This window comes from Chroicocephalus ridibundus, chromosome 6, assembly GCF_963924245.1.
Source record: "Chroicocephalus ridibundus chromosome 6, bChrRid1.1, whole genome shotgun sequence".
Taxonomy (NCBI): Eukaryota; Metazoa; Chordata; class Aves; order Charadriiformes; family Laridae; genus Chroicocephalus; species Chroicocephalus ridibundus.
The window spans coordinates 30,552,029-30,576,315 of NC_086289.1; the positions used below are offsets into that span (position 1 = coordinate 30,552,029).

Genomic DNA, 24,287 nt, shown 5'->3' on the forward strand with positions numbered 1-24,287 from the left:
TTCTGGAGGTAGATGTTTGTGTTGAAGAACTTGACTGCATGACCAGCTCCATATTCATTACAGCAGTGATCTTAACCAGATACTGCGCAATCACAACAAATTTAATTTCTCTCCAATTTCTCAGACTCTTCTGCAAATTTAAGCTACACAGTTATACCCATTAGGCCGCTGAGTCAAGATGCATCACAAAGAATGTAATTTATCAAGAGGATTGTGACACGCAGTGGAAACTTGGCCAAGAACCAAGGTGGAAGAGCTCCAGGGATGAAAAGAAAATGATGGAGTGGCCATTTCCATTAGAGAAGAACATCATATCACAAACACTAATTGCAAAACACTATAAAGTACTCAGGAAAACTAAAAGAATATTGCCGCAGTGAAAAAAACATCCTCACCTTTATTTGTTCATGCCAAATCACTAGTTATTGCAGGGGAATGCAAGAAGCTCTTTCAAAACATTCATTTAGTGTTTTCCCCCAACCAGTTATTACACAGACCAAGAGCTGCGCTGTTTTCACCCTCCCTGGAAGAGCCTCACCCAGGGGACGGTACTGCAATACATTAATCTTGTTATAGTGTCATATCCAAAATATACAACAGAAATCAGCGATGGCCATAAATTTTCTCTCTTTTTTTTTTTTGTTTTTAGAAGGTAATCACAAAAGCCAATTCATTAAAAAGTTTTCACAGAAAAGGCATTAATTTTGGCAGGGTGGAAAACCAAAATAAAACACTGTCTTAAAAAGATTACCACGCATAAGACTGAAAACAAAAGATGCTCTGCCCAGTATAATCAATAGCTCAGGACAGAGTAAGATTTGCAATACCTAAGCTCCAATTTTTCCTGTGCATGCACGTGAGAGAAAGAAGTGCTTTGGAAGGACATTTCCAAGAAACGTGTTCTAATACCTGTACAAATTCCTGACTGTTGAGGCAGCTCAGGTAACTAAACCCAACATTTTTACTGTATCAGACTGAAAAATATAAAACATACATAATCTATTATAATATTTGCCCAGAGGGTCTCTCTAATCAAATATTTTTTCTTTCTAGCTGTTCTTTAGAGTAAATAAAAAAAATATATAGCATTATTTTATTTTTCAGTCATGAAAAATGCTCATTATGTTCCCATGTATGTAACTGAGACATGCACAGCATGACTCGGACCTTTCCAGTTCTTAATAGTGACATTAGCTGTTTGGATGCTAACTGTTTTGAGCCAACGGATAATAAAACATTCCAAGTTCTCTGACAGAGGCAGATACAAAAGGAAAAACGCTTTCAGCAAAGCACTGGACAGACAGCGCATCTCCACAGGCAGCCCCTCAACAACATACTGGAGAAGTATTTAGGTTTTGGTGTTGTAATTACGAACCCATAACTAACTTACAAGTAGCACAAACACATGTTCGTAACTTACAAGATCAAAACCCTTAAGAGACATGTCCTGACTTTCTACTCTTTTTAATGGATGCGGATTTTCTCCTCTTCCACTTCCTCCCCTTTTTGGCAAGCAGAAGGCAGATCCTCTTCTTGCAGTTTTCAATCCCACCATATCACATCAAATATTACAAATTCCAGACAGGAACAAAAAAGCCCCTGCTCTAATGTAACAGAAGCATTACCTGCTGGGACCAGCTAAGAGCTGGTAATTGTGCCTTTTACCTATATTGCCCAACAGTACTCTTCAGTTAAGCCTAAAGACACTGAGTCCTCAAACGTATTAATATAGGATAAAAAAAGTTCTGTCTGCTTGCCATCACTTTTCTTTGTTTGTTTCCCTCACAAAACATCTATTGGATCAACAGCCCTATGGTCTTAAGAGGCGAGGTGAAGAAGGAAGCTCCCTGTCAAATGAGTATTGACTTTTTTTTTTCCTTCTTTTTTTTAAGCCCTACAGCATTTAAGCATACTAAACTTAACTCACACTACATTTTCTATATATAAAAGCAGAATAAGATGTGAAACATTTTCTGCAAAGACTAACCTGTGATGATAAGACATTCATTGTGATCCAAGACTTCAGTGATGAGCCTCGATACAATCAGTTCTGGGTTGATTAAAAAACGAATTTCTTCTTGTACTAGTCCTGCCCCGGTCACACCGCCTCCAACAAAACGGTTTGCAAAATCAACCTAACAAAAACATATTTAGGAGGATTATGAGACAAGTAAACATAATGGTAATGTAATCTACCCAAGGTAAATAAAAGTCCCGTACAAACTTCAATTCTGTTGAAATCTGCTGCTATCACTTAAAAATACAACCAGTGGGACAGAACCTGATGAACAGCATGCCTTTCTCTTTTTCCTTTCTACTTCTCAGAAAACTTAAGACAAATGAGATATCACACAGCAAAATAAAGTTCTGCATCTCAAGCGCTCCAATTCCAAGTTTGGCGGATTGTATTTGAAGAACACATATTTAAGAATGAAACATATTTCAGTAAATATGACAGATGAAAACAGCAAATTACAGTATTTTTTTCGCATTTTATGGACATTGAGGAATTATTAAGTTGTCCTTTAAAAAGCATTCTGCCCCCCAGCTGTCCACGCTGAAGCATTTTTAGGTCTATACCAGTTGTTTTGTACCTAAAAGAATCTCTTATGAATTCTCCTTGAAATGTACTTGAACAAGACCAGTCATTTTGATCATTACGGTTTCTGCCTGAAACAGAGAAGCTCTGGACTCTAATTTCTGCTGCAGTAACACATATTTTACAAGTTACATTTCTATATAGAAAACAGTTTTAAAAGCAATTGGTTAATTCAATAAAGTAATCACTATTCATACAAATTAACTGCCCATATAAATTTATAATTTAAAATGCCACTTCATCTTTCAAATGCTTTTAGCTTCTTACTGATTTTTATTTAGATAGTGGATGAGAGCACATTCACAAGAGGGGAACAAAAGTTGGTGGAGTGACATGAACACCTGTGTAGATTAACAACTGATTCCAGAGTCAGAGTCAAGTCTAAAGCACAGGCAGAGCCAGCCACTGCAACAGCAAGCGTTCCTGAAATCTATCCGGGAAATACCAACACGCTTCAGTCGTTTAAGATTTGCTGAACTTGACTATGATACAAAAGAGTAACGTGAAAACTATCCAAATGTTCAGTGTGTCAGGGTCACAAATGCACTTTAACTGTGCTGAGTAGCCTCACCTTGGGCCCCATCCTCACCCCTCAGCACATGGCCCCTCTACAAACACACCCTGGACCTCACCAAAGACATCAGATATGGACCCATGCCCAGCCCTGTCCTCTGCTGACGCCCTCTTGCTGACTGAACATCTAGGACTGACCTCGGGGACCTGACTCATCACCTTGCATTTGTCCAATGACCACCAGCCTGCTCTGCTTGTCCCAGACAGTGGCCCTGCCAGCCTAGGCTGGGGTCACTGTGGACTCCTGGATGGCCTTGTCTTGGTCATCCTGCTCCCTCCTGGAGATTGCTCTTCCTCTGAGCAGGTATTTTCTTTGATAAGACTTGAAATAGCCAGGAGGAAAAACATCACTCCCTAGGAGGTGCTTGAATTTAAAGAGTGCGATAGAAATTGAAACACTAGACACACACACAAAAGCATAATTTTCTCACCTCTAAGTTTATAGTATAGTTGAATACAGAGACAGCAGAAAAACGTATTTTGTTGAGCTGTTGCTGAGTTCATAATAATTCTAATGCACATTTTGAGAGCTTAAGTTTCATACAGTCATGAAACATTTTAAAGTTTGAGGAAAAAGCATTGCAGAACACCAGACCAGTAGCCTACTTCAGCTACAGTCTCATAGATACATCGTATGGATCAAACAACTGTGGCCTTCAGCATTTCCTCTCTGCTCATGAGCAATTTTTGAGCTATGCTACCTGGATAGTAACTGTGATATTTAAGCAGCTAATTATTTTATGATTTTTCCTGCAGCAATACCCACAGAAAGTGAGCTACCTCCACTACCCCAAATGCTCCACAAGACCAAAAGCACAACAGACAGTTCCCTCCCTGAAAACTGTAACAGTCTAATTTTGGACAAAACAAAATAAATGCAACCAATTGCAGAGAGGAAAATCATTGCACATTAACTATTTTGGCAGCAAATTTTGGCTTTCTGCTGTTCTCTAGCATCTGCTCTTTCCAGAGGAAGTCCTCCTATTCTCCTTCCTCCTCTTCTTTAGGCAAGAACAAGTGGTGCAAAGGAAGTTCTCAATTTTTTTTGGTAACTGAACTCTAGAAGGTGGACTTTATTTCCTTCTTTTTTTTTCCCAAACAACTTAATGTGAAAATTCAAATGTGTTCCTTGCTATAGATATGGACAGGACATCCTCTTTATGAATCTCTTTTAGCTGACTGGCTCCCAGAACGAAACAGTGACGCTAACAGAGTCAAGAAGGTCTCCTGAACTACTGACCTAGTCACTGTCCGGGGCACAAGAATAATTTTTTAAAAATAAACTGAAACCCTTGACAACTCATCAAGATCACAGCCTGAAACTTATCTTGTCAATCTTTGATCTTGGTTTGAACCAAAAGACCTAAAGCTGTCCAGGGCTTGTTATTTTCTGTCAGCTCTATCTATAAACAGGTACATGTGCAAACCTAGATGAGCCAGGGAATACTGACACCACTAAGACTGCCTAAGGAATTAATTTTGGTGTTTCTTTTACGCTGCATAACATCTTGTCATTTAAGTCAATTGAGGATAAACAAATAACTTTAAGCTGGCAGACCATAAAAGTATGACAAAAACATGACATAAAGCCACAGTGACTGTTATAGGTGCTTACCTGTAGCATACCTTGTCCATTGCTTTCAATAGTGCCTTCATAGGTGACATGCAATCTAGACAGTTTTTTCTGAGATCTGTCATTGAGGAAAAATATTGTACAGAAAGGATGATTACAGAATCTTCACACAAAGACATCCATTTTAAAAGAAAATCCATCCAAATCCAAACTTCTTACACACTTTAAACATAAGGTTGTTTTAAAAAAAAAACAAACCCTGAGTGATTAAAGAAAATGCCTTTCCCTTTCAGAAAAAAATTGTAAAGGTTTAACAATCAATTGTTCAGTTTCTCCACCTCTTTCACCATAAAACCCCAAACTTGAAATTGAAGTTCTATGTTTTTCACGCAAGTTTGTCCCACATTAACTTGCTAACCAGCGAGAAAACCACAACACTTGTGCTTTCATGCTGGCTCTCACCCATACTTCATTATATTTATGATCATTTCTGAAATCCAGTAATCTCTCTCTTTTTTCCCTACTCAAGCAACAGCACCAAAGACGTGCTACTGTCTTAAAAATTCACTTAAGACTTGGCTTCACAGGCAAACATACTCGAAAACTCAAGGCGCTCAAACTGCTTGTGGCAGTTCACCCATTTCCCTCTGTGCTTCTCTCTAACAATCCACACCAAACATTGTTTTCTGCAGTACTTCCAGGCCTGAATCAATTCTGTATGAGTGGGATTCAGTTATCACTGTTTTAAGAAATTTCTCAGATTAACAGGATGTTTGACTTACCTTTCCCAGTCTGGAAACTCCTGGAGACACTGCCTTGTAAACGTCACCAATCCCGTAGGTTCTACAGGTAAACCAACCCCAGAGAAAAACGTATTAACTGCTGGAGCTTTAGTCCTTAGATTATTTTAAATGTTAAACTTTTAAAATTGAAAAAAAAAAAATCATTCTTGGCAGAAACACAAGAGCTGAACTCTCCTCACGAGCAGCTTTGAATCTTCCCCTGACTGCCTATGCTCAAATTGGAAACGACTACCATGAAGACCAAAACATCCACTTCTCCCTTTGAAGTTTGAGTATTTTTCTTTTTCCAGATCAAGGAAAAGCTATTTCTTCAGTGATTTTCACTTAAACGCACTACTAGAAAGACTCGATAGTTGAAGTTAAAGTAAAATGTGCTGCCATTAGAAAAAAAAAGTTGTGAACCTTTAGAGGTGACCACTGTTCAGTATCAACAGGCAATTCACAGAGTACTCAACCTATGGATGGATGAGCAGCAGCTCCTATTTCCAAGAAATCCCTACTATGTCAATAAAGATGCAGCATTAGTGGATTCTGAATCAAGCTGTTTTCAGCCCTGCCAGGATACTAGTGAAATGCACTGTATTTCGACGGAGAAAAAGACTCCGCGTCCTCAAGAGAAAACAAGGAGCCATTGCTCTTTGCAGGAAGGATGTACTACCATCTTCTCTCCTTATGTTACTCAAAAAATTTCAGTTTTGCAACAGAAAGATAACCTATGAGGATGTCATCCTAATAAAAACTTAATTTGAGACTCATTTCTTTGCTCCAGTAAGTCTACTGTGCTGGCTTGTGAAAAACATTCAAAACAGTATGTAAAGCACAAACATATCTTTCCAAAAGCCTTAAATAATCCTGTGCTTTTCTCCAAAATTATAGGGGCCTAGGGGAAAAAAAGGGTTGCTGCTTCTTAAAAAAAAAAAAAAAAAAAAAAAAAAAAACCCACAAAAAAAACCCCAAAAAAACAAACAACCAAACATGCACAGCTTTCAGTGCTTTTCCACAAGGGAACTCTGGTATCAGTGGTGATATTTTACAAGTTAAGCATTCACCTTTTCAGCACAAAGTCTTCAGCTGATATAGGCTCCACCATGTTCTTTTACAAGGAATTCAATTACCATTTACAATAAAAAGAGTTGCAAAATTATCATAGTAATTTATAGAGGTAACTTACTTCAGTCTTTTTAATTCCTTGGACAAAAAAAGAACAAGAAATGGGGTCTTTTAAAGGTATGATAAGAATTTTTAATTCAAGAAAAGAGCACTCAAGAATCTCATTAAATATTATTTAAAGTGGTAACATTAAGAAATCTAATACGGTAGTTTCATGAAATTTGTTCCTAACAAATTTCATACCCACAGGGGGTCAGAGATAGCTGCATGAATTTAGGATTTGGTTTGCATGAAAACATTATTACTCAAGTATAAAAAAAAAAAAAGAGACTAGTGCACTATGTTTCTTCTCAGTCCCACATATAAATCACAATTTACTTTTTACCTCAGAGATTTAGTTGTATTGACATTGCTGAAAGTTTGAGAGCTGAAACAGGATGTAGCTGCATTTAATTTGTGGTGAATTAAAAAGATGAACTGAAGACAGACTGAACACCTAGCAAAGGGACTTTTATATTTAATAGCTTAAAGCTGTCCTTCTTCTAAAACAATCCCTTCTGAGAGAATAAGAAGCAAATAATGAAATACTGACATGTAAAGAAAGAGTTCTTTAAAAAGAATACTATAATGAAGATATTGCTGCTGTATGCAACTGCAGTAAAACCTCTTTCTCCCATACAATATGTAAGCTCTGATATAGTTCTCACAAAAATAAATCTGTTTTTGAAAGCTTATGCAGATGTTCAAATTCACAGTAAGAACAGAATATCTGACTATGCACACTAAGGAAAACATCACACTAACTTCTAAAAGAGTTGGGGATATCGCATGTCTTGCTATCACTTGTTTTCTTTGAACTGGGCAAACTTCACAACAGCTTTGCTTTGGGAGAAGAGAAGGGAAAAACCTGAAATATCAACACAAGTAGGGGAAAATCCCTCACAACTACAAACATTATAATCAAAGGACTAAGTGTGCATACTGCAGGAAAACTGAAGCTTGATTCAGAATCTTTAAGCCTGTGATCTTAATGATTACATCTGGTGCTAAATTCCCTCTATGTTCTCACTCCGATGTGGTGCAGCAAGTAGCTGCATATCTTCCAAACATTATACATATGTATATTTATATATACACAGTTATATACACACACTTTATATATGTACATATGGGGAGGGGGTGTGAAAATATATCTCTATATATTTTACACACACTCTGTATGTATCTCTCAGAAAAAAGAAAACAGAATAAGCTCCACGCAAAAATTTTAATTGCATGCATCATCTATATGAGAAGTGACATTAATATGAATATCAGTGTACTGTGCAAGCTGGCTTTTGTTACACACTTGCATCATCACGCTGCATAGCCTTTTCTAAATTTAACAGGATTAAATTTTTCATTTATCTGCTTTATAGCTCAAAAAAAGAATAAAGGATATACTTTTTTCTGTGACTCTCCTAAAATAGCAGAAAAGGGTCTTAAGTTTCTCAGGCTTCCTTGGTGACCGTCCTTCAAACAATCTGAAAAACAAGAAATAAGAGTAATTAATTAGATTTCAGGGATACAGCTCATAGTAATTAGGCCACTTACCAATTGTGATTTGATTTTTTTAATTATTATGCACATATTTCAGTCAGCCTTGCATTTAAATACTCTACTGTGGAACGAACTCTCTAGACAACCCCTCTGTAACACAGGTCCTTGGGATTGGCAAGTTTGTTCACTTACCAAATTTCTGATGAAGATGCTAAGTGAACGCCTATCTCAATCATACTGTTTTTTTCATATCAAAAAGTATAATTTCAATATGAACATCCAGGAAAGCTACTAGTTTTATTTGCAACAGACTGGCTTGGTTTAAAATAAGTGACCGAGGGGTGAAAACATGTAAGTTGAGTACTGCAAGATCCAAATGTCTCACCCTACTTTCAGCTCAGTGAGTTGCAGAGTAGAATATCATGCAACCATATTGCTTTCAAGAGTTGCAGTGCACTAGCAGCATTTCTAAAGAAAAGAACCTAGCCCCAACAGAAATGGCTTCATCCACTGGGCTACTACTGGCATTCTAAAATTCATTTGTAAAAACCTAAGCATTAAGAAGCAGCACCCTATTTTTAGCCGTTAAGTGAATGTATTTTTTTTTTTTTTACTGCATCATCTATCTTCCAGCAACTTGAATACGCATTACTTAATTTCATTCCCAACAAAGTGACAAGGCATTGTTATTGGCAACACATAATGGAATTTATCTGGAAGGAAGAATAGCGGCGACTTCAGAAATAATATCCTTTGAGTAGGAAGTCCACTAAAAGACGTCTGACACAGTGAAAGCCCCGAGGATGTAAGATTCCCCCCAATAAACAGTCTAAGCAAAGGAATGACACAACATTATTCATTTGTTTCGATGTACTGGAATGACAACCTGCCTATAAAAACCAGAATGCTGTCAGGTGAATTTAGCTTTTAGCAGTGAAGTGAACTAGATTTTTTCAGCATTTAAAAATTCTTAGGAAATGTACATGCTGAAGAGATCACTTTCATCCAAAAATCTATATTAAGTCACAAAAGCTAATTTTAAAACGGTTAAAAAAGTTTTATGAAAATTTTTTTATTCTTTGAATGGCCAGTCAGGACTTTAAGAAGGCAAACTCCAGACATATGGTCTATTTTAAAATGGACCAACATGCAAGTTCTATCAAGGGGTTGTGCTTGCAACAAGGGGTTCATAAAAGAAAGAGCTGATGTGCATGTGTATGTTCTTGCCTAAAAGCATAAGTTCTCTGACCTTTTATCTGGAAGCCTCATTTGGTATGAATCCTTTAAACTGGTTAATTTATGCCCAATCATGCCTTTACTAGGTTTTTTCCCCCTCTTTATTTCAAATTGTAATCTTGCTTGTGTTACAAACTCTCAGTAGAGAGCTCATCGTGTCACAAGGGCAACACGTGATCTGGCATAACCAGGAGACTCAGCAGAAATCCAGAACTGGAAAAACTATACCTGGAATAAGCCAGATCAAGCTAAAAGGCAATGGCAAGGAAGGTGAACTTGGTTTCGTCCATTACAATTGCTCACCAAAATGCAGTCACTCTGTCAATTATGGAATTTCAACCAAATAATTTTTTTAATCTGAAGTTTTCAGCTTTGGCCTGTCCTTTCTCTCGATAAAAGCTGCGATAACCACCTCTCTTCTTTCTCCCCTGGTATTAAAGGTAGAATAATTCTGATTTGCTTCTGAAAAATCTAATTTATATCAGATAACTATTCCCAAAACACCATCTATAATTACAATAATGAGAAGACATACCTGCATTTCTGTTCTAGCCCTATACTGCAGGGTAAAAACCCCAGGGCAGCACAAAGGAATCCGAAAAGCCCTGGGTTCTGGCACAGACATCCTGTACTATAAAGGGATACTCCATACGGTGGGGATAGAAGAACAGTGTGGTGTTCAAAATTATCTGTATTGTGACCTAGTGGCAAATTTGGCTATCTCCAAACATGCTTTTTATTATATATATATTTGCAATATACAAACCACTAGAATATTACTTGCATATTTCCAAATAATCAGATCAGAGAACGCTTGTCTTCAGTTATTTCAAGTAAAAGTTTTTTACAACATTAAGAATTCGTTTTAAAGGCCAATCAGGCCAATCGAAAAATCCCCACAGTGGGCTACAAATTAGCCTTAAACCCTCATAGTATCTAATTATTTAAAGTCATTGATATTCACTCAGTTGAATTTGACTGCTTCATATGTTCTTTTAAATTTCCACCGAAATCATATCACAATGACATCAGTGACTGAGAAGACTTCCAGCAAGCTATACTAAAGTCAGAAGAAAGAAAAGCACAAGAGAAAAGCCGAACCCTCCCCTCCCCAATACACAGTGGCAGCTGAGCTTTCTTAACCTTAAACCTTACTTCTGAAATCATCAATTAGGCAACATTAGGAGAAGTTTTATTTCTGAAGCAAATATCTCTTATCTTGAAGAACAAAGCTAGATGAGGGCATCAGTAAGATATTAAATAAAATTCTTCAAGCTCCGAGATGCAGATCCTACAAAAAAAAAAAACCCACCCAAAAATATAAGTGGAAACCACATAATCAGTTTCCTCATAGAAGAAACAAAGGCCAAAACCCATTAATCCCAATTAAAGAACTCACCAAATGAAGTGCACTGTAAATCAAATGCAAAGCACTGCAAGCCCACTTTCAAAGTCATTGAAATATTACTGGCAACCGCATATGTCAGCTGGCTTTGTACAAGATGTTCCCACTGCCGTGCAGCTAACTTCAATTTAGCAGATACAAGAGCAAAGAAAACTTGCAGGGTTGATCACCAAACATTTATCCCTGGCTCACCGGCTTCCAAGCCAGGGTAGCAGCAATGTTAATCAAATAAAAGACCTCTACAGAGGTACACTTAAGTATTTGAGGAATCAAGGTCAGAGATTTAAAGAGATAAGAAAGTAGATGCGTGAACAATGTCATAAACAAAGTAGATAGTTTTCACTTAGCCACAATGACTTTAACACTTTCCTTGCAAATATTCAGACACTTAATTCAATCCAATATATGAGAAATAAAGCATTAAAAATAATAAGAACTGATATTGGTAAAATGTAAAAAAAAAAATAATTCAAAATTACTTAACAACTATCAGTTAACAAATAAAGTTACAAAGCACTAGTTTATACTATTTCAATAATTAATACAAACCCTTTTTTTTTTTTTGCCTTTTTTGCACTAGCGTTTTCCTAAAATTTTAGGGTTAAAAAAAAAAAACCAAACATTTTAAAAGTCTAATCAATATCCTGGGGTTGGCAGTTTCATTGACTGCAAACTCCGAATTGTCTTATTTTCAACCAACATTTCCACCTTCGAAAGATGGAGCCAAAAGCTCTAAAGAACCTGCTCCCAAGCCCTTCAAGAGCTGAGGCAAGCAGCAAACGTGCAGGTACTTCAAAGGCTGCATTTCCAATGACGCAACAACAACAACAACATGATTTAATAATGTTAAGAGCTACACAAAAGCAAACTTGGCATGCATATAGTTTACTGGGGAAAAGTTGAACGAGCTTAAGTAAACACTTCCAAAATACATTGTTTCCAATTAAAGATATAATTAAAATACAGTAGGTTACTTGTAAAATTTAATTTCCAAGGAGCTAAATTGATCCATTGACGTTACTTGAAGAACTGTGTCCAGTAATCTTTACAAGCAGAAGGAACAATTGCAATTGTGTGGTTTAACCTCCCAGTTAAATAATTTTGTGTGGGTGTTTCCATCCCCAGCCTGGGTCTTCCCACCCCCAGCCTGGGTCACCTTTGAATGTTTCTTTTCAAAGAGTGTAATCGCGTCTTTACATTGAAATCGTAACCTATGGTAAGACTCAGAAAGCTTGTCCACATTGTAATAACATGCAAAATTTTGCAGTAAGGATCATACTTTAAATACTTCCCGTTCATAAATCCATGGCATTTCGTATGTGCTGTTTGCAAAACTGTGGATACACAGTTTTATACTTATGGTCCCCCAAACTAGCCGCGTGTGCTTTTTCTTAAACTACCACAAGCACTAAGAAGTGCCTTTTTCTTTACTACTATAGTTGGAAACACACTTGTATTGTTTCTTGTATTTTAGTGTGATCTAAGGATAACATAGCACCTAAGCAAGTGCATGACTTTTTACTAAACCCTCATTTTTCTCCTACAACTAAAAGTGGAAGGCAGCTTTAGAAGGAAGTAGCATGGATAGATGAGTTTTACCCACAGCCAGCTTAGGGACTGAGCAGAGGGGAAGGACAGAAAGTTAAGGCAGAAACGAAAATACTAAATAGCCATTACCTTCAATCTTGAGAACAGAGCTAATCACTAAGCAGAGCTTTAGTCTACCGTATAGAATGAAAAAACACTTGGAAAAAAGAATACAATAAGCACTTTGCTTTTTATATCTTACTGCATTTCAAAGCCTAAGCTTATCTGATGTGTACATGCAGGGGTGGAAATACCATGCTTACGTACATTACTGTCAAACTTGTATTACTCTCCATATGATTGAGGGCTATTTTCATTAAAGGGCTGAGCATTCTCAATTGCTAGTAATCTCAATGGGAACTACTAAAGTTTCATACTGATACACAGAACCCTAAAGGAAAAACTAATATAGTGTTGAATGACACAGTAAACTCATAATTTAGGATTTCATCAGTTGCACTTTGGAGCACACAAGAAGCATCTCTTCCATCTTTCTCCCGCACTTTCCCCCCGCCCCGGGGGTGGGGTGGGGAGTTCCAATAACAGAAGAGAAAAATCAAACAAAACTCTCCCTTTTTCAAAAACAGTATCATATTTGTAATGAATATTTTTTTTAAGGTTTGATTTGCAACGCGAAGCACAGTTGATCAAAACACTTTATTTCAGTAAGGGTTCTGTCACAATATTATTTGTCATTTTTATTCAATTGTGCTCAAGGTAACTTTAGTCACACGCTTATTAAGGACTACCTAAACTTATCAGTGTATCTAGTGTCTAGGAAATCTATATGCATGAATGTGCAGAGAGAGAGAGAATCCCATCATGTAAGTATTGCAACGTGTATACAATTAGGTGTGCTCATCACACGATTGCACAGGATACAGAACAATCTCTTTCTCTAAATATATAAAAACAATTCAGACCACCATATAGGAATAACTTGAATTATATTAATTACCTGTATCCTTTGCCTGAAGTATTTTTTGAAAAAGCTCTTTCAGTTGATTATGTATTGGGTGGGATGTCCAGCCACCCCACCCTGAAATATTTGTCTGCCTTTTAAACCAGAGTGCCACATCGCTACAGCTTCACTTTGATTAAAAATAATGGTAGTTCCAGTCAGTTACTGGTCAAGGACTTTTCATGAAGAATGGAGCTGCAAGAAGTGTTTCGCTGCCACCATGTACATTCCCCTTACCAAGAGACATGAATTACACGATGTTTCATTCCTGCTTACACACCTGTATTTTGTGAATAGCAATACCCCAGACCCACTCTGGTCTCCAAAGCACGCCGGTGGGTGGGGAGGGGGGGAGGGCCAAGACAATCCACTAGGACCCAGGAAGAAGATATATTTGTACAATTCATAAAATAAAAAAATATTTTAAAAATAGTGTTTATTTCATCTTTATCTCAGCCTTTTTTATTCTATTTTTTGTGTGTGTTTCAGAATGTAGTACATTAGTACACTAGCACATGAATATAATTTATAAGTAAGAAATATGCACATATTGGGTTTACATGCTCAAAAATTTTTTACTGATAGCTATGTGCAATTAAAGAACTTTGGGGACAGCCTTAGACAGCTTTAAATACTTAAACTTCAACTATATAATGTAAGATGAGGAAACCTTAGCAAATTCAAAATGGGAAATTTTTATATCCAATATAAAATATAAACCCTTACTAGAAAGTCCTGCAGCCACTGAAAATATTTTAAGTGAGAACTAAAAGTAAAGCTGTTGAGAATATAAAAACTTCAATTCGCGAAATGTGGACTTTAAATAAATCAAAAACAGAATAATGCAGATGAAGAGTTCCTCCCAGAGAGATCAAAGGCAGAAAAATTACCCAGCTCTCTGACAGCACAAAAGGAAACGCCATGGTCCACATCTTGCACTTCTGAATAGGAAAAGGCAGCACAACTTTATACAAGTCGGCTACAGCAACCTCAGTTCTGCTTTGCTGGTGCCTAGTGTATGTCTCTTCCACTTAATAACATGAATTCCATCTTTCTCTATTAAAACCGCCTTCCTTTTCTCTGTTTATGCAGGAAGTAATTTAGAGCTTTTGAATTCCCTTGGCATCAAGTAGGAGAAAAACAATACATTCAGTAACTCAGCCTCACAACAGTAAATAAGAAATTGCCTGTATGTCATAGGTAAGAGCTGTCATCATCCCAAAGTTAAATTTAAGAACATCGTACTACTCAACACAAATTAAAACTTCATCTTTAGATTAAATAGTGACTTTTAAGATTTGTATAAACAAAAAATTGAGCAATGTAATTTTGTTGGTAATCTAGAGGCAAAAACTATCTGTCTCAGACACTCACACGTACCCACATCTCTATTCTCTGTGATTTTCATTTTGTGCTTTTGTTTATTGTGGCAAGTAATTTGGAACACTATAAGCCTGTTTTAAGAAAAGGTTTGGTGATTTAGGAATCTTCAAATACATCACACTGATACCTGACTTTGATGAAATAAGATGACTCCCAAGTACTCAACACCAAGAACAGCAGGGTAAAATGTTTTATCCTGAGGATCTCAAACAAAAGTAAGGCCATAGCATGGTACAATTAAGTCCTGGGTTAGATTACTGTATTTACTAAACTAACCAAAAATACTCAGATTGAGTACTGTTTTAGTCACTCCAGCAAAGTATTACACCAGACTTGCTAAGAATGGCATCCTTTTAAAGTTGTCTATTTAAAGAGTATTTTATCCTTTACCACACACAAATGTTGATTTTAGGTTTTTCAGAAAATTATACTCTAAAGTATTGCATCCAAGGCTAATTAGACACAAACTTAAGGCAGGCATAACAGAATCAGTTTTGTAGGATCAGCGTCTGTAAACTCAGAAAACCTAGAACCAAGGAGCAATGCATCTCTCAGCCCAAACATAGTTCTCTCAAAGTCACTAGATAATTAATTCCCCAGAGAATACTCATTAGTGTTGCAAAATTGATGTTGTTTATGAAGAGACAATTGCATTACTGGTAAATTAGATTTCATTTCTCCTGCATAAACGTACTATACAGTTTGCCCATTTCCTTTCATATATTATACATTCCATAAAAGACATATATATCTTAACTACTGGGCTTTTTCCCTCATTTCCAATCGCTTGAAATTACTTTAAAGGTTCGTTTGGTAAAGATGAAGAAATTCAGTCCTAGTGGAATAGTGGTGGTTTCAGACCAGAGAATCCACAAATATATGTGCCAAAAGACCTACCAGGCTTCTGGCATTACACAGATTACCTTCAATTATGAATTCAACCTCAACTGCTTTGATGGGAACTATGACAGATGTACAGTATCTCCAATTTAACTACCGTAGTTTTTTGAAAAAGAAAAATAGAGTAATTGTAACTTGACACAACAGCTAAGAACAAATCTGGAGCAGGTCAAAGACATAGCAAAAGCAAAGTGGGTTCCGGACAAACCTGTCTCCTTTTCAGTCATCCAGAACACTGACTCAAGATTGCAGAAGTTTTTTTTTCTTATACTTTGCTTTTACATATAATCAAACTAGGCAGCTTCCTAAATTACCAAATTATATAGTGTTAAGACACAGGTCTGATAACTTGGTCAACAGGGGGAAGAAAAAATCTCCACGGTGCAAAGTCTTGTATGACAGTGGGCTGTGTCTCTTTCAGCATCTTACAAAAAATAAATGCAAGAAAACACAGTTCAATCTTATCCTTAATATATTTCAAGAGGAATATATTTTTTACGGAAGTGCTATGTTAAAAAACAAACTATTCAGAAAGATTAATTATAAGCATCACTATAAGAAACTACTTTAAACCGTGCCACCACCATCGTAATTGTAGACATGATCTCAGAAGAGTCAATGCAATTCATGCGCTACGTTCAGCAGCATTCAACTTCCATGGAAAATTTACCAGTAAGAGGAATAAAATGGCAAATGTAATTATTTCTTTCTTTTGTGATAGGATAATATTTTTGCACAAAGCTGCCCAATCTATTTCAATCGTATTATTATAAAAGTGTTTTTAAAAAGAAAAATTGACCTCTTTAAATTTAGCTTGCTATTTTGAAAGGAAGCAGTATTTTATGCTATTTAGGATGATCTAATGTTTGGCCACTGAACGGATGTCATTCTATCTAGCAGAACTCATAAATATTAAAGCTCTCAAAGTTAAACTACAAATTCCATTTTATTAACTACACTTGAAATGAATTATGTTATTAATGACTTCAGAATCATCATAGGCCCATCCTTGCCAAGTACAAAAGGGAAGAATTCAATTAAATTACTGAGTATTTCCTTATACACAGGTGACTTTCAGTCTAGAGCCTGATGAACAATCAAAACAGACAGCTGGTGTCACAACATACCATTAAACTAAGTGCTTCAGTGTCAGAAGAGGAATGCTCACTTTTCTCCTCTCCTCTGGCAAGACCAGCAGGCCGGAGAGGAGAGGTAAAGCATAGAAGACTCACATTAATAACACATACAATGTGTTAGTATTCCTATATGTGGTACCCTCCAATCAGCTGCAGTTATTAGCACACGCACCAGCATTCAAACAACTTGCCAGCATCACTGTAGTAACGGTGCCAAGCAACAGTGCACCAGAAAACACTTAACAGAGGGAGAAGAAAAGAAAGAAAGAAAAAAAAAAAAAAGAGTAAATTCTCAATATCTTGCACTTACCATTTCCTGTTTTGTCAAACAAATTTGTGCTTTGGGGGGAGTAGGGGTGGGAGTCACAATATGCTAGTAAATACCACATAATAACCTAAGGCAGGGAGTAGACTGGGAGGGAAGATGGAACACGACAACACTTAAACGTAGAAACTGTAACTATTTTACAGTGTATAAAAAAAGGTGCTACTGTTTAAGTCTGCATAAAGTGAACTGATAAATGACCGCAATGTAAAACTGAAAACACAAGAAAGTAACAGCTTATACAGTTGAGTTTGTAACTTAAGGCACAAAGAAAAAAGAAAAAAAAACCCACCCTCAAATGCTAGCATCCACTCAGTAATTTTGCTTCATTGGGAACCTTGGCACATTACTTTTTTGTACCCAAAGAACAAAGTCATTCATTCACAGTCACAGAGCAGATGAGTTACACTGAGGAAAGAACTGAGTCTGGAAAAAGCTTCAGACTAATACTGTGGGGAGAAAGGGTTGCTGCGTGGAACAATCCATTATGCCCATCCCTAAGCAGACAGAGCAAAGCAGCAGCCTCCAAAGCCTTTACATCAAAACATTGTTATAGAGAGGAAGAAAAAGTCACAAACATTTTAACTTCAGTCATTGCCTAGTGCCTTTTGAGTATATCCAGCTTCACAAAAGGCTTTTTTGTAAAAGCTGAAGATACACACTGCAGTGGACCAAACCTTGTCGCCTTTACAGGTCTGAAACAACAGCTGAAAGTATAACACTTTATTCTCTGTCCTTGCTACTAAAGAACTAACTTTTCAGGGCGAGAAAATACAAGGTTGACAGGAGGAAATGAAATAGGATAACATCCATCCTCTTTTTCCCCCCTCATTTTAGATTTCAACAGAGTCAGGTTCTATAGAGTAGCACAATAGAAAACTGTAAATTCTTGTAGTACCCTTTCCACCACTCACTCTCTTCAATCTCCTTTTGCTTTTATCCTGCCAGCCCCCCTCTCACTGACATATTCCCTCTTATTTTATTCAGTCTGTCACATCTGGTATTCAACTTCACTAATCTGCTCATAATTAAATGCAAAATACACGAGGGTGGGGGCGGATTTTGGTCCAACAAATGGTTAAGTAACAAAAGGACTGAAAAAAGGAAACTATAATTATATATATATATAAAAATTATGTATTATATATACATACATATATAATTATATAGACATATCTATATAATATATATTTAACTTGGCAAACACTGAGGAAAAGCCATTTTCAATCCTCAAGAACCACAAGACATCAGCTTCTCTTCTTTTCTCCAGTTTGGCAACAATATTCTTGCACTTACATGAATATAAATGGCTTTCTGCCCTGTGTGACGAAGCTGAGCATTACCTCATCCGTAATGCAAGAGGAAGGCCTGAAGGTTGTCTGCTGCGTTACCCCTTTTAAATAACATTGTTGGAACTTAGTATGAGCGATAGCACTAGGAAGCCAAGTCAGAAAACAAAGAAGGAATGACTGGGATAAGGCAAAAAAATCCTGAATAGTTTGTACTTTATACTGGCCATTCTATGGCAGGAAACCATTTACCTAATAATCTGCCAAGAATTTTTTATTTAAAAGTAGTTCAAAATATTATGCCCCAAGTTAACCACTAGTATTATGCTGTACTACTGTGACTTCACATTGCTGTGCAATGTTCATAGGAGAGAATATAATTTTAATCCAGTGATGTAGCAACATTTTATTCTGTAGTCGGTAAGAATTTAACTGCTTGATTTAGAACACACTTAAGTTACAAGAAAAACTGGTATCTTAAAGTCCTTTAAAAAAAAAACAAACCAAAATTCAGCTAGAAGTGTGTAGCTGGTGCAGTCAAACAGAACTCTTTCCAGAACTTTACTGTCCTCTTTAACTGCTCTGAACATATATCTTTTTTAATGCATGGATGGTACCTTTCATTTATTTGTTTTTATGAACTAATGGTGGAAAAATATGCTGAATTGTATGGCACATTAATGCCCACCCACACTTCTCTTCCGTAACCCACTGCACTTCTGGAATAAACACAAAGACAGTGACCCTGGTCTCTCTTCTGAAATACACAGTACAGAGAAACTTGTGCTAGCCCGTAAAGACAGCAACCACCAAACCCGTTATTAGTACGCTGGCACGTCTGACAATTTATTCTGGGGAGTTCTAGTCTAACATAGCTCTTACAACACATGTATCCAAGTGTGCTGGATCACAGGTAACAGCAGTATTTTTGTATTTTGTCTCAGTTTTCAGAGCATATACACAACACATTAACTGTGAGGAATAAGAAAAACTCTAGATCAATAATCTAGCCAAGCTCCAGCCTAACAAACTTAAGGTTGATTTATACAGGCTTATATGGAAGCGCCCAGGAGACGACAAACTCTCATTTCTAATCTACAAGTCCATATGAACCATAATATTCTGCAGCAGGAAATGTCTCCATCCTCTTCCACCATTTAAAACTGAATAAGCATATTTAAAAAATAAAATATGTGAAGAAAAATGTCTAATCATATCTGCCTGTAAGCTAGCGTTGAAGAAAAAGCAATAACGATTTCTTTAGAAATCAGAGTATCTTTAAATAAATTCTTATTGTGGTCTTCAAACGTTTTTAGGCTAACTCGTAGCAAAAAGGACAGGTTTAATTTATCATGCAGCTCTACAACTGTCTTAAAATGATAAGGGATTGTATGGATGCTGAAGAATCAAGTCCTATTGATCTGACTTAATGTGCAGACCACCACTGCTGACACAAAGGAGACAACAGAAACATGGCTGGGGAAACACTGACCTTTAATTGAAACACATATAGAACACCTGAAGCACAAATGAAATATACCATTCGCAGATGAGTGGCTTATAAGGAGGCAGGGAATTGTATCAGCCTAATTATGCCAGAGCAAGGTTGTGTTTGTGCGTGTGCATGCATGAAAAAAAGAAAAATGTGGAACATTAAGCATATCTTCCTATGCACAAGATCCTTTCTTACATAGTTTTCCTGTCCATAGAGGTAAACACAAAAGACAGAAAGCAAATTACTGAAACTGGTGACAGAAACATGAAAGAAATGATGAGTTTCTCCCCTAAATGACAACAATAATATTTTCATTGAAGGGTTATCAGCTTCATTTACTCCAGAGTGCCATACCTGTTGAAGTTAATGTCTGGATAAGTAGAATACTCTGACTTCATCTTCGCATTGCGACGTGGAAAAGTACAGAAGAAAGCATTGGCCAGAAAACTAGCAATCTGTTCCTGTGACATTGTGATGGAGTGATTCATCTTTTGTTTCAGTAGAGGTATTGGCTACCAACAAAAGTAGTAATAATAATTAGCTTACCCATTTCAAAAGAAAAAACAGGAGCACAAAATTACATTTATTAGATTAGAGCAAGAGTAATTTAGGCCATTGGTGAACCCTTTAATCAGCAGCACTATTAAAGTCAAGAGCAGTTTATTCAAGACAATTTGGAAAAAGCTTGCTTGACAAACTGCAGATTTGTAATCAATAATAAAAAGAAAGACCAAGAAAGCGCAACTTATCAAACAAAACCATAAGGAATGGAGAGGGGAAAAAAATAGATGGGATGTTGCAAATCCTGGGCAATCTTAAAGAATGAAGTACAAACCCACTTTCAACAGCTGTATAGTTAAGAACCCTTAAGGAATGCTTTCAGCTATAATAACCATGCTTTATACTTTACAAAGAGACATGGAAGTCACGCCACAGATCATCACTTTATGACTTGCTTTGAATTTTTTTTCCATCCTGCTTGCAGAAATAACACTGATAATATATGCAGAAAGTGCATGAGCATCCATTCTTTTTATAATCAGAATGAACAAAAAGCTCAGCTTCACTTTGGCCTTCAGTTTGGCATTTTATTTGACTCTAGTCAGGGTTTCTTTAATATAAAAAGAAACAAAGGGGTCGGGGAACAAAAAAAACCCTGAAGCGTCATACGTTTTATCAGGCTTTAGCTTCCTGATTTGGAATTTTTGCTCACCACATTCATGGCATTTTATTTATTTTGTTTAATTATGTGATAATACTACGGGGGGGAGAGGGGAGGATCATTCTGACTGCTAAGAAGTATAGTAACAATTACAATAAACCCACTTGTCAGAAGAAAGAGAAGACAGTTTTCACCTCTTCCAATATTCTCAGCCACCATCATTAGCCGAGCTCCAGGAGAGCTGACCAGCTACATTTTAATCCTTTTAGTTGTGAATACAGAAATTGCTACTAATTTAGACACATCCCTGTTTACTCCACAAAACAAACAAGTCTTCCTTCATTCTTATACCTACTACATTCACGTTCCCTGAATCTCGTTCTGTCTTATGGCTATTTAATTAACAAGCTATATTATGATGTCTAAAGTCACACAGCTAGAGGCAGAGAAAAAAACTTGAGAAGTTCTCTCCAATAAGTTCTACAAGCCTATTAAAAATAGCATGTTTTGGACAGTATGTTTTATTGGAACAAATTTAGCTTTATGTCTAACCAAAAAAATGAGTCTGAAAGTTTTTGACAATTTACACTGCCTAACAGTACAGCATTTTTATAAAAAGGTATTAACTACACAAACTTGCAAGTCTTGTGCTTGACTTTCTGTTGAGAAATGTCATTCTCAAAAGCTTCCCCCATCAAGTGACTAGTAAAAGAAATTTTAAGAAATATTCATACTGTTTGAAATGACAGATCTACTGTAGGACCCCTGTGGCATCACAAAGTAGGGAGAGATTTTCCCTGCTTCCGTCCAACAAAATCAATTTAGAAAATTGTAACAAAGGAGCTTACAAATTGAAGTCGTTACCCTGCTAGAGTCGTTACCCTGCTAATGTGTTACCTATCGTACTTCCTCATTTCCTTGATCAGTCCTATTCACTTTTAGCAGCTTTACTACCTACAGAACTATTCCCATAACAACAATAAAATAATTAGTTATGGTTTCTATGTGCGCAAGTATTGTCATGCTCTAACTAGAATAAAACATGGTCCCAAGTAAACAAAGGCTTAATGAAAATGTTAGGATTAAAAAAAAATTCTGAGATAAAAAATCGGATGTTTTAAGATTACTGCTGTATTTCAGTTTATAAATGTGATTTTCAAACCTGAAAGTTTTCACGGTCACGTAATTTAAGAAAAGCAAGAAGCAACTCCAGCATATAGAAAGGGAAGCATTACTGAAGTTCAGGCTAAAAATATGACAGCGAGAGATATTTTTTTACATTCTATTATATCATTATAGATGTGCATTGTTCGTTCTGCTCCCTAGGCCTCAGCTACATTCAACACAAAATGTATAGCTTCTATTAAGAACATAACATAATCCTGATATTTTGACCTTAGCCATTAGTTACAGTTCGCAGATAAGTGGTCTGCCACGGAGCACTTCGCCAGCTGTGTTTACTTACCTGGGTGCAGATACTAGGGAGACAGAGCGCCAGCTTGACCATATCAGGAAGAATGGACTGGAACAAATGTTGAGCCTCTGCATCTTCAAGAACCTGTTAAAATGAAAGAAGAAAAAAAAAAAAAAGGCTTTTTACCTCAGAATTGATTTCATGAAAAGTTTGTGAAAACAGGACCCATCTAAAAGATGTCAGAGAAAAAAAAAACACGTCTTACTAGCTGCAGGCAAATCTGCAGTATTTTTTACAGTAGTACCTCACTGCATTTTACCTTGCAATAATCACAGAAGGGTAGGGGTTGGAAGGGACCTCCAGAGATATCCAAGTCCAACCTCCCTGCCAGAGCAGGGTCAACTAGAGCAGGTTGCACAGGAACGCGTCCAGGCGGATTCTGAATGTCTCCAGAGATGGAGACTCCACCACCTCTCTGGGCAGCCTGTGCCAGTGCTCTGTCACCCTCAAAGTAAAGAAGTTCCCCCTCATGTTTAGGTGGAACTTCCTATGCTCAAGTTTGTGCCCATTACCTCTTGTCCTGTCGCTGGGCACCACTGAAAAGAGCCTGGCCCCATCCTCCTGACACCCACCCTTTAAGTATTTATAAGCATTGATAAGATTCCCCCTCAGCCTTCTTTTTTCCAGACTGAAAAGACCCAAGTCCCTCAGCCTTTCCCTCAGAGGTGTTCTAGTCCCCTAATCATCTTTGTATGATTGAATTGAAATACACAAATTGACATACAAAAACAACTCTCAAGAGTTGCAGTTGAGAAAACACGTCACCAAATGCCCTACAAAGGATCCTTGAATAAGTTATCATTTGACTCTTTCCAATGCAATGAACCAAATTCTCAACTGGTAGCAATCACCACCTAACCACAAAAGCACTGGAACGATTCAATTAACTTTCATATTCAGGTCACAGTCCAAGACAAGGACCTGTGACATTCTCCTGTGAAGGACGTAAGAAAGGCACCGCTGGGTGAGATCAGTGGTCCTCAGCAGCAGCAACAGGAAATGCTATGTAAGAAGAGCATGCAGGCCTGGCCACTTTCTGCTGTCCATCCCCACCATGTTCCCTCAAGAACTACAGCCATTGGATTACATATGTTAATGGATGCAGCCTGCCTGGTCCCAGCTGTAATCTTTTCAGTCTTAGCTGCCCCTCTCTACCTGCTCTAACATTCTTCCTGAGGAGGAGAGACACGCAAAAAAATGGGTACACCAACGTTTCACAAGGCTTCTCAAAGCTTTTATAGTCAAGATTGAGTCATATCAAACCCTTCTTGTCCTGTTCTCAATTCCCTTCCTGATGCTGTCTGGCCCACTGCTGACGTGTTTGGCTGCCAAATCCAATGTATTCAAAGGACGTCCAGGATCTCTCTTCTAAGATGCAACTGCCAGTTCTGAGGTCAACATCACGTACCCAAGCTTTAGATGAACCCACCCACACACCCATTCATGTATTAAATACCTATTTTTAAAAGTGCAAAAGGTTCTTTATGGTGGGCAATGCTCTTAGAAAAGCTAGGATAAGCACATGAATGGGAGGTTGTGAAACGAAAAACAACACTAAGCAGTGCAGTTGCAATGTACAAAATGGCACAAAAGCATGCCATATCCTCAAATGTCTCACATTCTGCCATATGAATGGGCTGAAGAAAGAGCAAGGAGAGAAAAGCACATTCTCCATCTTCCTGTGCAGCAATGCAGTTTCCCCCCTGATCTAGGGATGCAGGTACCAGCTGTGACTGG

The 24,287-nt window shown here is 37.2% G+C and overlaps 1 protein-coding gene across 2 annotated transcripts in view; it reads right to left on the reverse strand.

Annotated features, from left to right (window-relative positions):
- PARG (poly(ADP-ribose) glycohydrolase) overlaps positions 1-24,287 on the reverse strand; it is a 75,669-nt gene that overhangs the window by 22,564 nt on the left and 28,818 nt on the right. For both annotated transcript variants that reach the window (XM_063337800.1, XM_063337799.1), the window contains exons 8-13: positions 22,542-22,634; positions 20,269-20,426; positions 8,102-8,181; positions 5,528-5,588; positions 4,788-4,863; positions 1,988-2,135 (exon numbers count right to left, since the gene is read on the reverse strand). In XM_063337800.1, the coding sequence (XP_063193870.1) occupies positions 1,988-2,135; positions 4,788-4,863; positions 5,528-5,588; positions 8,102-8,181; positions 20,269-20,426; positions 22,542-22,634 (616 nt within the window). The remainder of the gene's footprint in view (positions 1-1,987; positions 2,136-4,787; positions 4,864-5,527; positions 5,589-8,101; positions 8,182-20,268; positions 20,427-22,541; positions 22,635-24,287) is intronic.